General features: G+C 40.6%; 1 protein-coding gene across 1 annotated transcript; it reads right to left on the bottom strand.

Annotated features, from left to right (window-relative positions):
* Positions 1-9,528: 9,528 nt before the first annotated feature.
* Positions 9,529-13,017, bottom strand: NRIP1 (nuclear receptor interacting protein 1). Its single transcript, XM_008944724.1, has one exon. The coding sequence runs from the start codon at positions 13,015-13,017 to the stop codon at positions 9,529-9,531; it is 3,489 nt and encodes a 1,162-aa protein (XP_008942972.1).
* Positions 13,018-13,316: the final 299 nt, after the last annotated feature.

The following is a 13,316-nucleotide window of genomic DNA, read 5'->3' as shown; positions in this document are numbered from 1 at the left end:
AGACTGAGACCTATTCAATACAATAGATGCTGCCTGTTTCTAGATAATTATTCTTTCTGCTTCTGAATTAATAACTGCAAATCTATGCCATGCAAAAATACAGGATAATTCTTTGGGCTGCTAACATCTTCAGTGAGGGATTTTGGTGCTTTCTGTTCCTCTATGAGCAGCTGACACTGTTTTGTTAGTGGTGAGAGCAGCTGTCACCAGTTCCCAGCCCTGCATCAGGTCTTATGCAAACAGCAACATTTGGCCCCTGGGAAGCAACCACTGCCTGCACTGCCCTTGGGTGCTCCCTCTGGGAGAGAGGTGGTAGGACAGAGCGGGATCAGGCAACATGCTGCCAGCTGGACCACGCTGAGGAAACTTGGGGGAAAAAAAAATTAATCAGGAATTCCCTCTCATTTTCCTTCTCTTATTTGGTCCTTGGACTTGCATCTTCTATTCTGTGTCACTTTTAAAAACTCTTACATAGTAAGGAAATAGGGGAAAAAGGCTCTGTGATACACACTGCTTTTTTCTGCTATAGTATGTGGCATCATAAAATAGAGATGGTGGGGTTAGGTGCTGGTAGAGGTCATCACCTCTTCTCCCAGTATGCAGGCACTATGCAAGGCCTTGGGTCAATACCGTCAGCAGGAGAGATAAATACGCAGCGTTCAATAGTGAACGCATAATGAAGTACCTTAGGCAAATGCTTATTTCAAAGCAGTTTTTTGTCTAAAAACTTATACCTTTTTCTTTTTTTGTCTCCTCTCACCTTCATTGGTGATAACTGGGCTCCCAAATAGTTTAAAACTGAGATTAAAGGACTCAAAATAAAAGGGGAAGGGGGTGGGTGGGTGTAGAAATGGCATGAGTTAGCAGTTGCTCACATGAGAGATGGACACATTCACAGTATCCAAGGATTAACTAAACTAATTCCTCTCTGATTTTAAAGCATATTTACACAGGCCAACCAACCAGCTACTGGTAATTCTGCATAAAGAAATGTATAGACGACTTTTGATCTTGATACTAGGAAGTAAGTAAACTTGCACCAGTAAGACCCTTAAATTTAAGCAGTAATACTGAACTATAGTTATATAGTATATTATCTATGACATGAATAGCTGCATGAGATTTTTGTTTCCTGGATATATGCAATTCTTGCAGATACCAGTGAAGACCTTCTTGTGACCATATTGTATAGAGAAAATAGACAGGATTAGAATGTTAAAGGCACTTGAGAATAACATCTTTGTAACTTGCTACCCTAAGATTCTCCTTCACTTTCTTTGTCTGCTTTGTAAACTAATTGCAGCCCAAGAGGTAACACCCCAACTCGCTGGTTTGTCACAGCAAGCACCACGCACACAGACGGGCACGGGGCTAGTGTGTAGCAACTGAAGGAACACATGCTTCCTGCATGACCCAAGGCAAATCACATGTTGAGCCATACGTAAGGCATGTGAGTTAGTAACTTTAAAACAAAACAAAACAAAAACTAACCAAAAAAAACCCCCAAGGCTTTCTTCCAAAGCCAACTATGAAGAACACGCTTGGGGGGAAAAAGACGCACAGTTCTAACAGCTACCCTTCCATCTACCATGGAACCTCTGGTAAAGTTTTTTCCCCAAGTCATGGCACTCAAGTGACCCAGTATCATGTCATCCAACTCAAAAACATGCTTGAATTTAATCTCTTACTCTCCCTAGTAAATAAGATTTGAACACGGGTACTAGTTGGACTGAACTTGGAAAATATTGACGTTTTGCTGGAGTTACAAAGGTGCAGAGAGACAAATAGTGAAGACAACAGCAATAGAATGGACATATCTATGCCCCTATGGCTACCCTCAACTCATTTGCAGAAGTCACCTTTGACGTCTGTACAGAAATTTTCAAAAGAATTTCTGAGCATTCAAGAGTGTGACTTTAAAAGGCAACACTTGCTTTCACAAAGACGGGGGCAGAGAGCCCCCACTAACTTTCAGAATAGCCCAGTTTGCCCCACGTTTAGTCAAAAAGCATCCCCACTGCACCAAACCAGACTGGGCAAAGAGAAACAAGATAATCAAAAAGTATAAAGAGAGAAAGAGTTATTTCTCCATCTCTCCCCAGCACACCAAGATGCACTGACGGCACGTGTGGAGTTCAATTGTGGCATCAGGCTCATCTCATCTAACTGTCGCGAGTCAATAACGTTCCCTTTGCTTTTAGTTAAATTCTGAGAGTTTAATCAGAAAACTAATCTGGAAATAGTAACAAATCTTTTTCTCCATTAAGAGCAAGCAGTCCTTAAAAAGCCAAATCAAAATGGGCTGCTGCGAGCCCAGATCAACATAGGCTCTTTCGTTAATGGCATTGCTATTCAGCAGCAGAGAGGATTTTCATGCCCTCAGTTTGTGCTGTGCTCCCTTTGAGTCACTCTGGCAATCAAGAGGAAATAAAAATATTATCGTCAGTTATTACGTGTACGTCCTAGCCACTGTTTAAGGCTTCATATCAAGTCCCTACATATGTTCCCATGGGTACACTAGGCACCTCTAATTTGCCAAGGTGTGTCAGACAGAACACTGTCATTGCATTCTTGAGTTTCAAGACCACATTGCTCTTCACAAAGTTTATGGTCAATGAAGAATAATTGGTTTTGTGTGCGTATTTTTTTTGTTTGGTGTTTTGTTTTGTTCTCCTTACACGTAGATGCACTTATATTACTGCAACAAGTTTTTCTGCTCTTGATAAAGGCTCCCACAATGCACAGGTCTGCAAATGATCTATTAGAGTCCACATCTCTCTTTAATGCCCACAATGTTAGTTAATTTGAGGAGCATAAGACCGTGTTGTCAAGACCCATGAATATGATTGCTACTTTTTTTCCTCATATTTTGAAAGTGTAATTTCTTTATCCAGTGGCTGTTCGGTGAAAAATCAACATCACATGCATCTGTCACTTTGTTTGGAACAAACTGAAGATTCCACATGACCACAGGTCGGTCTGTACATTATGAATCACTAAGCAAATGCTGTTAATGTTCACTGGGAGCGAAAAGTTTCTCAGCATATTTACACTCATTCACCATCATCACCACTCCACAGGCTGCTTAGCATACCATACATGCTCAGCTCCACAGGCCTATTTGTTCTGGTAGACAAAAATCACGTTTTACTCTGTGTTACAATAAATTTAATAAACACAGTGAAATTACAAGAGCTTGAACTCCCTCCAACTAATAAAACAAAAAAATCAGTGATATTCAGGTGCTTCAACGAACATTATCACTTGAGAAATAAAGGCAAACCCTTGGTTTCGACCAAGTCAGTGAGGAAGCATGTCTCTCAAATTATTTCCAAGCTTCATTGCCATTAGAAGACCAGATTGACCCCTTGAGTATATTGCTTTTTCATATGGCTGTATTTTGGCTTAGTCACTCATCCCTCCCATCAGGGGTAAGCCTACTTACAGAGGGAAGAGCCTACGGAGAAGATGAGTCAAGGGTCTCTTCCCTCTGAAGCACAGCCCAGTATCACTGGTGGCATTATGTATGTACTTTAAGATGACATATCTAAAGACAGACAGTATCCCGATCCCATTCCATTCAGGATACCAAACAATTAAAAAGCTCAGCTGTATACTTCATGAAGCCCCAGCTGAGATCTAGGGAATTGAAGTTAACATTATGGACTATAATTTGTGCTTTTCAGAAAGCTTCTAAAGAACCTCATGCATGCATATTTATTGCTAAGAGATCAGAAAAGGGGATGATTCATGAAAATAGCTGTTACATTTACCCAAGACAGTCGTGATCCAAGTGCCTGCTCTGCAGCTGTACAGCTCCAGACACAGTGAGCCCATATGTCTCAGAACAAAAACTCTCTGGGGAAACAGCACTTACACTCACATTGCAAACCACCATTTGCACTAGTGCCATAAGCTGACTTAAAAGCTGCAAAATATGATGCAAGGACACTTGAATCTTTGCACAGTCTTCACAGGCAAACTGTCTTCACTTTTGTACACATTTGCTTAAGAACTTGAATTGAATATAGTTAAACAGTCCTCTTTGTGATATGGACCAAAGTGGGAAAACACACCCTTTCGTGCCCTACACAAGGGACATGAAAAATGTTTCAACGGTTAAAATAACTTAACATGAAAATTCGCATTTAGAGGTTTCCAGTTTACGGTCACTGATTTTGAGTTAATAAGCAGAAAGGTATCTGAATAAAACACAATAATACAGTGCCTTGTAAAGTTGCTAGTCTGATTTAGATGGTTTCATGTCCAACTCAACGACTCTCCATTTCCAGTCAGTAGCCTTGTTCTGTTTCCCAAAGTTCATCGAGATATTTTTGGTGTCAGAAATTTGTGTTAATTGCATTGATGCAAAGAGCCCGCTAACACTTCAATAATGGAAAGTACACATGAAATAAAGCAGATTTAAAAACCATCAAGACAATGCATTTTTCTCATTTATTCAAATATTCTGCAGGAAGTAAACACTGAAAGATTTAAAAAAACTTCACACTGCAGTATGTACAGTTTTGTGACATCACATGAGGAAATTAATCTCCAATAAAAAAAATGAGACCAGTTAGATAAATTACTGAAGACACATCACAATAAAATTGGTTGTGGTAAAATCCCAAATTCTTAAGTGTAGCAATGAGAATCAATAATCCTTTGTTTTACAGGGATGGAATAGTCCTGGTACAGTATTTCATTTATGGAAAACGGAGTCCTGAACTTACATGACTGAATATAGTTGTATGAGTACTTCATGTTTTAAAAGTAGTTTTATGCTTTTTTTTTCCCCCAGACCCTTTTGATTTGAAGCACATTCTTTCACAAAGCTAAAATACCACAGCAGAAGTCATGTCCAGAAGTGGAATACTGTTGTGTTTTGAACTGACCTGACTTGTTAAGACATATTTTTGTTTTGTTTTTTGCCAACGCACAGATGCACAGGGTCCCCCATGCACTTTTCATGCAGCAGGTAATCACAACTTTAAATAAAAGTATTTTTCTATACATTCTTCCAGACTTGCAACTGTATACATACATGCAAAAGTTTTTAAACCTATGTGATCATATTTACACTTATACATGGAATATACATAACAAAAAAGATTAAAAGTTTTTTTCCTTTGCATTAGAACAATACAAAATATGTATTTTTCATTAAGGAAACCACTATTTACATCAACTTTTAAAAACCAATTTCAACATATTATAGGTGTAACAAGTCAATATATTTACATTATGTATAAATATATATAATATATACTTACCAGTTTACTCCTCTGTAAGATGTAGCAGAGAACAAACTGGTAATATCATGTCACTGACGTCAATGAGAGCTGTAATACTTTCACCAACAATTAACAGGGAAAATTTAAACCATTTCTTGCTTTTAAAAACATTTTTAAATTAAAAATTTAAAAACATTACTAAGAGTAAATGGCTAAGAAAAGTGAAAGTTATGGCTGAATTCCCTTTTGATCTCATAATGTTTATAAACTTCTCAAACTGAGCTGCCCAGTTATGTGGTATCAGTAGAGAAGCCCTCCAGCAAAACACCTGTAGTTCTGTGGTTATGTGTTACCCCCCATCATTTCTTCAAACTTTGGCAGAGGAGGGACTAGAAATCTGGTCATCTCAGCCCTATACTCCTTCCTCTGGAAAGAAAAGGCATACCTGTGTGGCAATTACAAGCCAATCCCCAGATTTAGCTAGCTTGAGCACTACACCACCACAGCAGGTGAAGCAGCATGAGCATGTAGATAGCCGTTGGGCTATCGAGCAAGCCACTGGCCACTTTGCAACCCAGCTGCTGCTGCTGCAACCAGTCCAGTTAAGTGAGTTAATTCCAGTCTAAGTCCCAAGGGGTTGCAACTCTTAAGGATGGTATAGACATATCTGACACCTCTTCACTGCTCCATGAGATGGAGGTAGCTTTCCCCAAGCAACCTCACCCACCTGCAACTGGGGTGTGTTCTCCTCTCCCTCCCTGTTCCTTTGATAGTGAGATCACACGACAGCACCCATCAACCCTACACCTCTTGGCCTACGCAGCTACCACTGCCCATATCTGACAAGACTCTGTTTTTCTTCAAGTCTATAGTCTAAAGGCCTAGCTGAAACTTCAGCTTCTGGCATTTGCAGAGCAATCTTTGAAGCTTCCAGCCCCACAGACTGAGGAAGCATACTGGGGACAGCCAAAAAGCACATCCTAGTATTAAACATCTACTGAACCAAGGAGACAGGAGTTGCTGAGAATACCAAACATTACTCCACAGGTGACCTTGGTTTGCCATTCATTTACATGGACTGGTGGACATCAAGGATCTGTGAGCTGCTTGGGAAAACATGGCTGGCCCTACTGGTCCTTTTGCTGGTGCAGAAAACCCAGCTCCTGCATCCTGGTTTTCTGATGGAAAATAACCCAAGGGAAACAATGGTGACTCCACTCACCCATGCTACAAGACAATAACGTTATTAAAGAGCCTTTGGTCCTCAGGTTTACAGGCTGTAAATGGAGATGGGGTAGATTTTACAGAAGACCTCTCTTCACTACGGAGGAGTAACATCAGTGATACTGGAGAATTTCAGATAGGAGACCGCTGCCCTCTCAGCAGCTGGCTGAAGAGCACTCAGCTGGCATGCCCTACTCTCTCTCAAGTGCTTCACCATTATGCTACATGCTGCTTAAGACTGCAATGGCTACCGAAAGGTAATACTCTTCCATGAACAGCATGTCCTAAACTTAAATCCTGTATATTATAGTTCACTGACACCTGTGAGAATGGTAATAACCTTTCATTAGCGTTTTCACCTAAAAAGAAAGCTAAATCATTAACTGGTCAAACTGTTAACATTTTAACTTAAATGTTTTATAAAACTTTAAAAACTAAATGTTCAAAAGTATACCTTATAACAATAGACTACCAAAGAATAAATACATAGGTAAGCACATTCCTAGACTCCAATATTACTTTTTCTTAGGGTTAGACTCTCCTCTCTAACTTAAAACTCAACTTTGTTTTGATGAAGTTTTCCCAACCAGATTATTCCACATCCTTTCAAGCTTCATTTTCCTGTGGAGCCCTTCAAGTAAACAATAGCCCTGTATTTACTCTGGGGACCATCTATTATTCTGTCTTGTGTATATTTCCTAGCTATATACAAATTGTTTCAAGAAAAATAATCAATTAAGACTTTAAGAGACATTTAATGGATGGAACAAATACCATCTTTTTAATATTTCTGCTGGGTTGACTCATATAAAAAGAATTCAGTTCCACTGTCAGTCCAAAATATACTTTATCTCGTTAATGATTATTCTATGAGACATCTGAATTGTCACTGGGCCACTTATAAATGCAATATTAAAGGCAAACAAAATTTTATTTTTATATTATACTTCAGACAATGACATTTTAAATTGATATCAGATTTGTGTGGTTTTAAAATATAAATCTTCTTTGTACAGCCCACTAATATATTACGCTTCACCCAAATAACATAAAAATATATCTTTAAATCGCTCTGTTATTTCTCATATAAATCAGGGGGAATGTTTTATAATGGATACTGCCAAATACTTGCGTTCCTTAAGAGGAGGTATCCCCTGGGAAGGCAAAACAGAATAGTGGTGTGTTTTCCAGCCGGCAAGCCCCTTCCAGCAGGGACTGCACTGGGAAGAGGGGAAGCCGATCCCAAGCAGGGGGTGGAGGACGAGAGGGGCACAACAGCTCGCTCTCTCCTGGCAAGCCAGCACTCTGGGAAAAGGATCTCTGAAACCAAACCAGAAAGGAAAAGCGCAAAATGCCCCATCACTCATCTCTGCTATGCAAACACGAGATGGACAGAAACAGCAGTTTTGTCGTGTCATCTGTTCTCAGTGGTGAACATTGTCAAAATTAAAATAGAGCACAGCCTTCATTATCTGCGCAGGCCAACTACTTAGCTGTCTGCTGATAGCACTGGGGATTAGCAGTGAAATTAGAAGCTACAGAGAACATTTTTTCAGGGGAGTAAAAAGTTCAGCAAAACGTACGGTTGCCAATAATGCATATAATTTAGAGGAACCCCATTTTGCCTTCCTCCTCCCCCATGAGAAATAAGAGCTGCAAATGGAGTTAACACTGGCAGAGTAAATGGGAAAGTAGAGCTGCCTCACTTCTCCCCAGCCAGCATTTTTTTTAAGGCGCCTCAGCTTTGACAGCAATTTTTGGTTACTCCCATCTCAGGCTGATAATGCCAGATGTTACAAATCACAGCACAGGTGGGGACTGAGGAAAAGGGCAGAGGAGGATTTCTCAGACATGTCCCACTATTCATTACAGAACATGACAAAACCACAATTTTATCCTTAGTGCAAGCTGAAGAATTATTCTAAAACCAGATTTTCTGCAGTGAAAGGGTAGTGCACTAAACCATGCATCAGCTGCTCAGACCGTAATAAGTATTGGCAGAATATGGATTCTTTTCCCTGGTTGTAGGAAGAGGCCAACACATTTTTCATTAAAATCCTATTCCATCTTGAAGTGGAAGTCTGATGTGCTGCTTTAGCACAGTTGGTATCCTTCTTCAGGGAAAGCAGGACAGCAATAAGCAGAAGACTCCATTCGTCTGCTTCACAAACTTTCCACCATTTTTCCTCCCCAAACGTATATACTAAGTTTTCCAAATCACACTAAGAGGCATTTCAGTTCTCCCCTTTTAAGCAGGCAAATGACAGGTAGGACTCGTGCAGTACTTGCATGGCCTGTGAAAATCTGCCTTTTATATAAAAACCTAGGGGAAAAAAAAACCCTTAATTGTAATTAGTAACACAACTATGGCTACGGATTCTGAGGAAGGCATTCTGAGGCAGCACAAGGAAGAAAAAGAGGTTTTGCACCACTGTTCTGGGAGGACCACAAGCAAGATTTAAAAATAACAATGAATTTGGAAGCACTAAAAAATACATTTCAGTGCATTTCAATTATTAACACTGACACAGGTTTTCCAATATGATGAGCTAATACTTTGGACGGACTGCTCCATTTCTTAAAAGTTATTCTTAAAATTTCACAACACATATTAAACATTCAAAAAAAGAGAAAGTACACTGTCTCAATACTCAGGTTTCAAAAAAAATAAGGATTATTTTACAGGGAGGGAGGGAGCAAAACGCAGCATTACCACCACCTAGGCTGTACGCTTACACTTTGTTATACCAAAAACTTGTAGATCCAAATAAGACTCTGATTAAAGAGTACTCATAACTTAATCTGATACATATAGAAATGTCTTGTACAAATTACAACCTATTTTCCTTGTGACAATCTATCGTAAAGCAAATTTTATCTACATGTATTTTAAATAACATTACCAGAAAAATAAAAAGTTTATCAAATGAAAACATGTTTCAATTAGACCATGCTTTTCTAAAATCATGCTCAATTTATACAGTAGTCAAGTTGGTACTCATTTTTATTTTTTCTTTTTTTAAACAAAGACTGAAAACCACTGATTGTAAACTCATTAGGAGGCTGTATTTTATTCTGGCTCTTTTTTGATTGTTAGCACTTTTTCCAGAAGTCCATGCACTTCTCCATTCACACCATGTTGATGAGAGGTCTTACTCCCCATATGGCTGTTGTAAGGGCTTCTTAAGTTACTAAAGGGAGTTTTAAGCTCTGCATCAGATGTCAACTCCTCTTTGATTGTAACATGAGTTGAGCTACTAGTAAATGAAGGTTCATTCCAAATTTCTTTGTCATGTGCTTCTTGGCTACTAAGAGAGTTGCCACCTTTCTGTAACATGTAGTACAATATTGGATTTGTTTTGGTCAGTCTTGGAGAGTCTTTCTCATAGTCGTTCTTGTCCAGACCTGTGATCACCCATCTGATTGGCCCTTTTTCACTGGGCATGGGACACATGCTAAACTGGTCAGGTTCAAGTCTAGATAACGTACTCCCCATATGTTCAGGGAAGGGGGAACCGGCAGGACTTTTTACTGCTACAGGATACTGAAATGTTCTATGATCTACACAATTGTTCTGTTGCACAGGACTTCCCATCAATGCATTTACTGAAGAAATGCTAAATTCAGGTTTATTAACGGTTGCACTGGTCTTGTTTCCTTTTTTCTTGCCCTCCATTAGTATACTATTCCTATGTTGTGACAGATCTCTCTCACAGTTTTCTGAGAGAAGCAGCTGTTTCAACACATTAAAACCTTTACCATCTCTAGACCAACTCCTATTTTCACCTTCATTATTTGAACCATGACTTACAGCATATTTAAATTCAGTGTCACTTCTGCTGAATTTCAGTTCTTGCTGGTTAAGCAAAGGCCCATACAGTGACTCGGTAGGAGAAGTGTGATTGTTTGCAGCATCAGACACATTACTTTTCATCTTTTTTAATGGACTTTCCAAAGGCTCAGCATGAAGCTTCCTCTTCTTCGGTACTGTGCAAAGACTCTTTGATTCAAGGTGTGTCAGCTCATTGTTTCGGTGACTTCTGTCCAGCTCATCTGCAGGGTAACTGTCTTGATTCTGTCTCAGCAACCTACTTAGCAGGCCATTTTTGGAAAAAGAGAAATCCTGAGGTGAAAGGGGCTCAGATTTCAGCTCCTCCGATGCTGGAGAAGCAGCTGTGTTTCTCTTCAGTGACTGCACAAATCCTTGATATTTGTTACCCTTGCACTCTCTTACTTGTTGTGCATTTGAATTATATGGAACGTTTGGTTCTTCAGATGGTTCAGTTTTTATTTTCACCGTCAATATTTGCTCATTCAAAGCCTTATCTGTCTGTTCCTGAGAACTTTCATCTCGTAAAAGCATCCTCTCTTTCTTTTCACTTTTACCTTTATTGGGAGTTCCCAGAAGCAGCTGAAGGACAGTGCGCCGTTCAAGGAGATTTTCTATTTCTGAGCCTGGAAGTCCCTGTTCGGCGGGTGCAGGCTGACAACAGAATATTTTGTTATTTTCTTCATGCACACCCAATTTATTCGTAAGCAGAGGGCTGCTCAATCTATCAATCAAGCCAACGGGCTTCTCTGTGCTCCCTGCTAGCAGCTGTTTGCTAGCTCTCTGCTCTTCATTTGACACGGAAGTCTGCATGCCGCACTGAGCGAGGTTCTGCAAAAGCTTGCTGGCACTGAACACTGAGGAGTTCTGGGGACTATCGTTCCTGCTCAGCTTGGTTCCTTGAATTTCTTTGCTTTTAGAAAGGTCTATCAAGTGTTTAGATGCGGGATTCACCAGTCTGTCTGGCTGCATGCCGCAGGTGTACGGTGGCGAGCTACGTTTGATGGCCAGTGACTGGTGGGAGAGATTTATAGGAGAGTCTGCTTTAGCAGAAGCCAGCAAAGGTGGAGTGCTTAACGGAGTCATTCGATTCGCACTGGGGCTGTCAGTAACAGGAGTCCTCTTACCAGTCTGCACAGTGAATTTTGCCACATCAGCTGCACTGTGTGGTCCCTGAGGATCATTACTCTTGTCTGCCTTTTCTTCACTCTTATGCCCAAGTAACAGCTGAAGCAGTGTTACTTTCTGGTGGGGATTCAGCTTAGAAGCTTTTGGAGTGTCTTTGTCTTCCTTGTTCTCTGGACAGGAAACTTTTGGATCCCAATTATGAAGCAAGGACTGAGTCAGGTTATCTAGTGATGCAGGTGGACCTGCATCTGGTTTGTCTGTCCTCTGTTTAAAGGAGAGGTCTATCGGAAGACAGTTAGAATGGGAGCTTTCATCATCACTGCTATCATCTTCGGTAAAACTAGGATTGTTGTCTGAATACTCATCAATAGTTGTTGGCGTGCTGCTGTCTTCAAAAATGCTGGCTCTCTCGCTCTGTTCGTGCCCTTTTATGTGTTTGGTGGTATTCTGGCTCTTCAGCAGATGCAAGAGCAAACTGTTGCTGGGAGAGGTTTTCAGGTTGCTCCTTTCTAAAGTACTTTTGTATCCCATAGTTTTGGGAGGCGAATGCATGACTCCCATTGAACTCTGAAATGGTGCCACGCTGCTTTTGCTAGACACTGTTTTGTTTGATGATCCTGTCTGACCATTGAGATGGCTCGTCACCCCTTTTGCTAAACGGAACTGGCCAGTGTCTTTCTGGGTGCTCTCCTGTAATCTGGCCATAGCCGCGAGTCTCTCGCTTGCTATTTGATTTGCATGTTGTGCTTTCAAAGCATGTTCCCTGGAGTACTGCTGCAAGTGAGCCTCACTTGAAAGGAGTAAAGCTAGCTGGCTACACGCTACGCTGGGCTTCGGTGAAGCAGCAGGACTAGATCGTTTTTCTACCATGCTTGCAACAGCTTGTAATCTTGCAGCACACGACAGTGGCTCATTTATCACTTTAGGTCCACTCTGCACCGCACGAGGAGACTCCATAAACCTCTCTTTGGGCAGGTTCTTTGTTATATCAGGCAGGCTGTTGTCCAGCTTCTGATCTTTTGCTTTGCTCTTCTTCAGTAGAGTCTTCAGGTGACTAGATGCAACACCGTAGCACCTCAAATCCTTCTCCACTTGTAAAGAATCATGGCTAAGGGAATATCCTTGCTCTTTAAGGCTTTGCCTAATCTGCTGTGACAGAGCAACGCTCTGCAGCCTAGAGCTGAACGACTGAAGCAAAGAGGCAAGTAATGTGCTATCCTGTTTGCCTTTAGGCACATTTTCAACCATGCCAGCTAGCAAAGCTTCCTTTTTTCCATCTAAATCCACAATGGAATCAGACAACCGCCTTCTCTTTGCTGCATTCCAGTCTTCAGAAGACTGCAACAGTCTTGCTTTTTTGAGGTGCAGCATGCCAGATCCCTGATATGTATTTGTATTAAGAACTGGACCATTACTTTGACAGCTGGGAAATATATTTCCAGAAATCTTAAAGTCTGGATCCTCTCCACTATGCCCAGTAGACTTTTTGTCAACTGCAGTACCTGAGCCTCCTGCTGCTTGATGCATTAGTAATCCCTCTAGGTAAGTTAGAACAACAGAATCCTGGTGCATCTCAGAGCCAAGCTCTTCTCCATGAGTCATGTTCAATAAAAGTTTCCAAAAGGGCTCTGGTTCTATTCACTTCAAAGGCTAGTTTTGCTGTAGCTGAATCAAGATGCAGAGTTGAGAAATAACAGGCAGATGTCTATAGTATTTTCTCACAGACTGTCAGAATCAATACAAAAAGTCATATTCCAAGCAGGCTTCTTCCAGTGTATACTGTTTGATGAGCCAGGTTTCCAATCACAGCAATTTGCTGATAGCTAGAATGTTTATGAAAGATGTCTACAGAGCACTCAAAACATGGTTGCACAGTAACAAAGTTCCATTAAGAGTTTGCT

Source organism: Merops nubicus, unplaced genomic scaffold, assembly GCF_000691845.1.
Source record: "Merops nubicus isolate BGI_N331 unplaced genomic scaffold, ASM69184v1 scaffold2090, whole genome shotgun sequence".
Taxonomy (NCBI): Eukaryota; Metazoa; Chordata; class Aves; order Coraciiformes; family Meropidae; genus Merops; species Merops nubicus.
The sequence above is the reverse complement of the archived record's forward strand: the minus strand, read 5'-3'. Positions and strand labels throughout refer to the sequence as shown.

Coding starts and splice junctions, on each gene's coding strand:
- NRIP1 (XM_008944724.1), bottom strand. CDS start 13,017: ATGACTCATGGAGAAGAGCTTGGCTCTGAGATGCACCAGGATTCTGTT.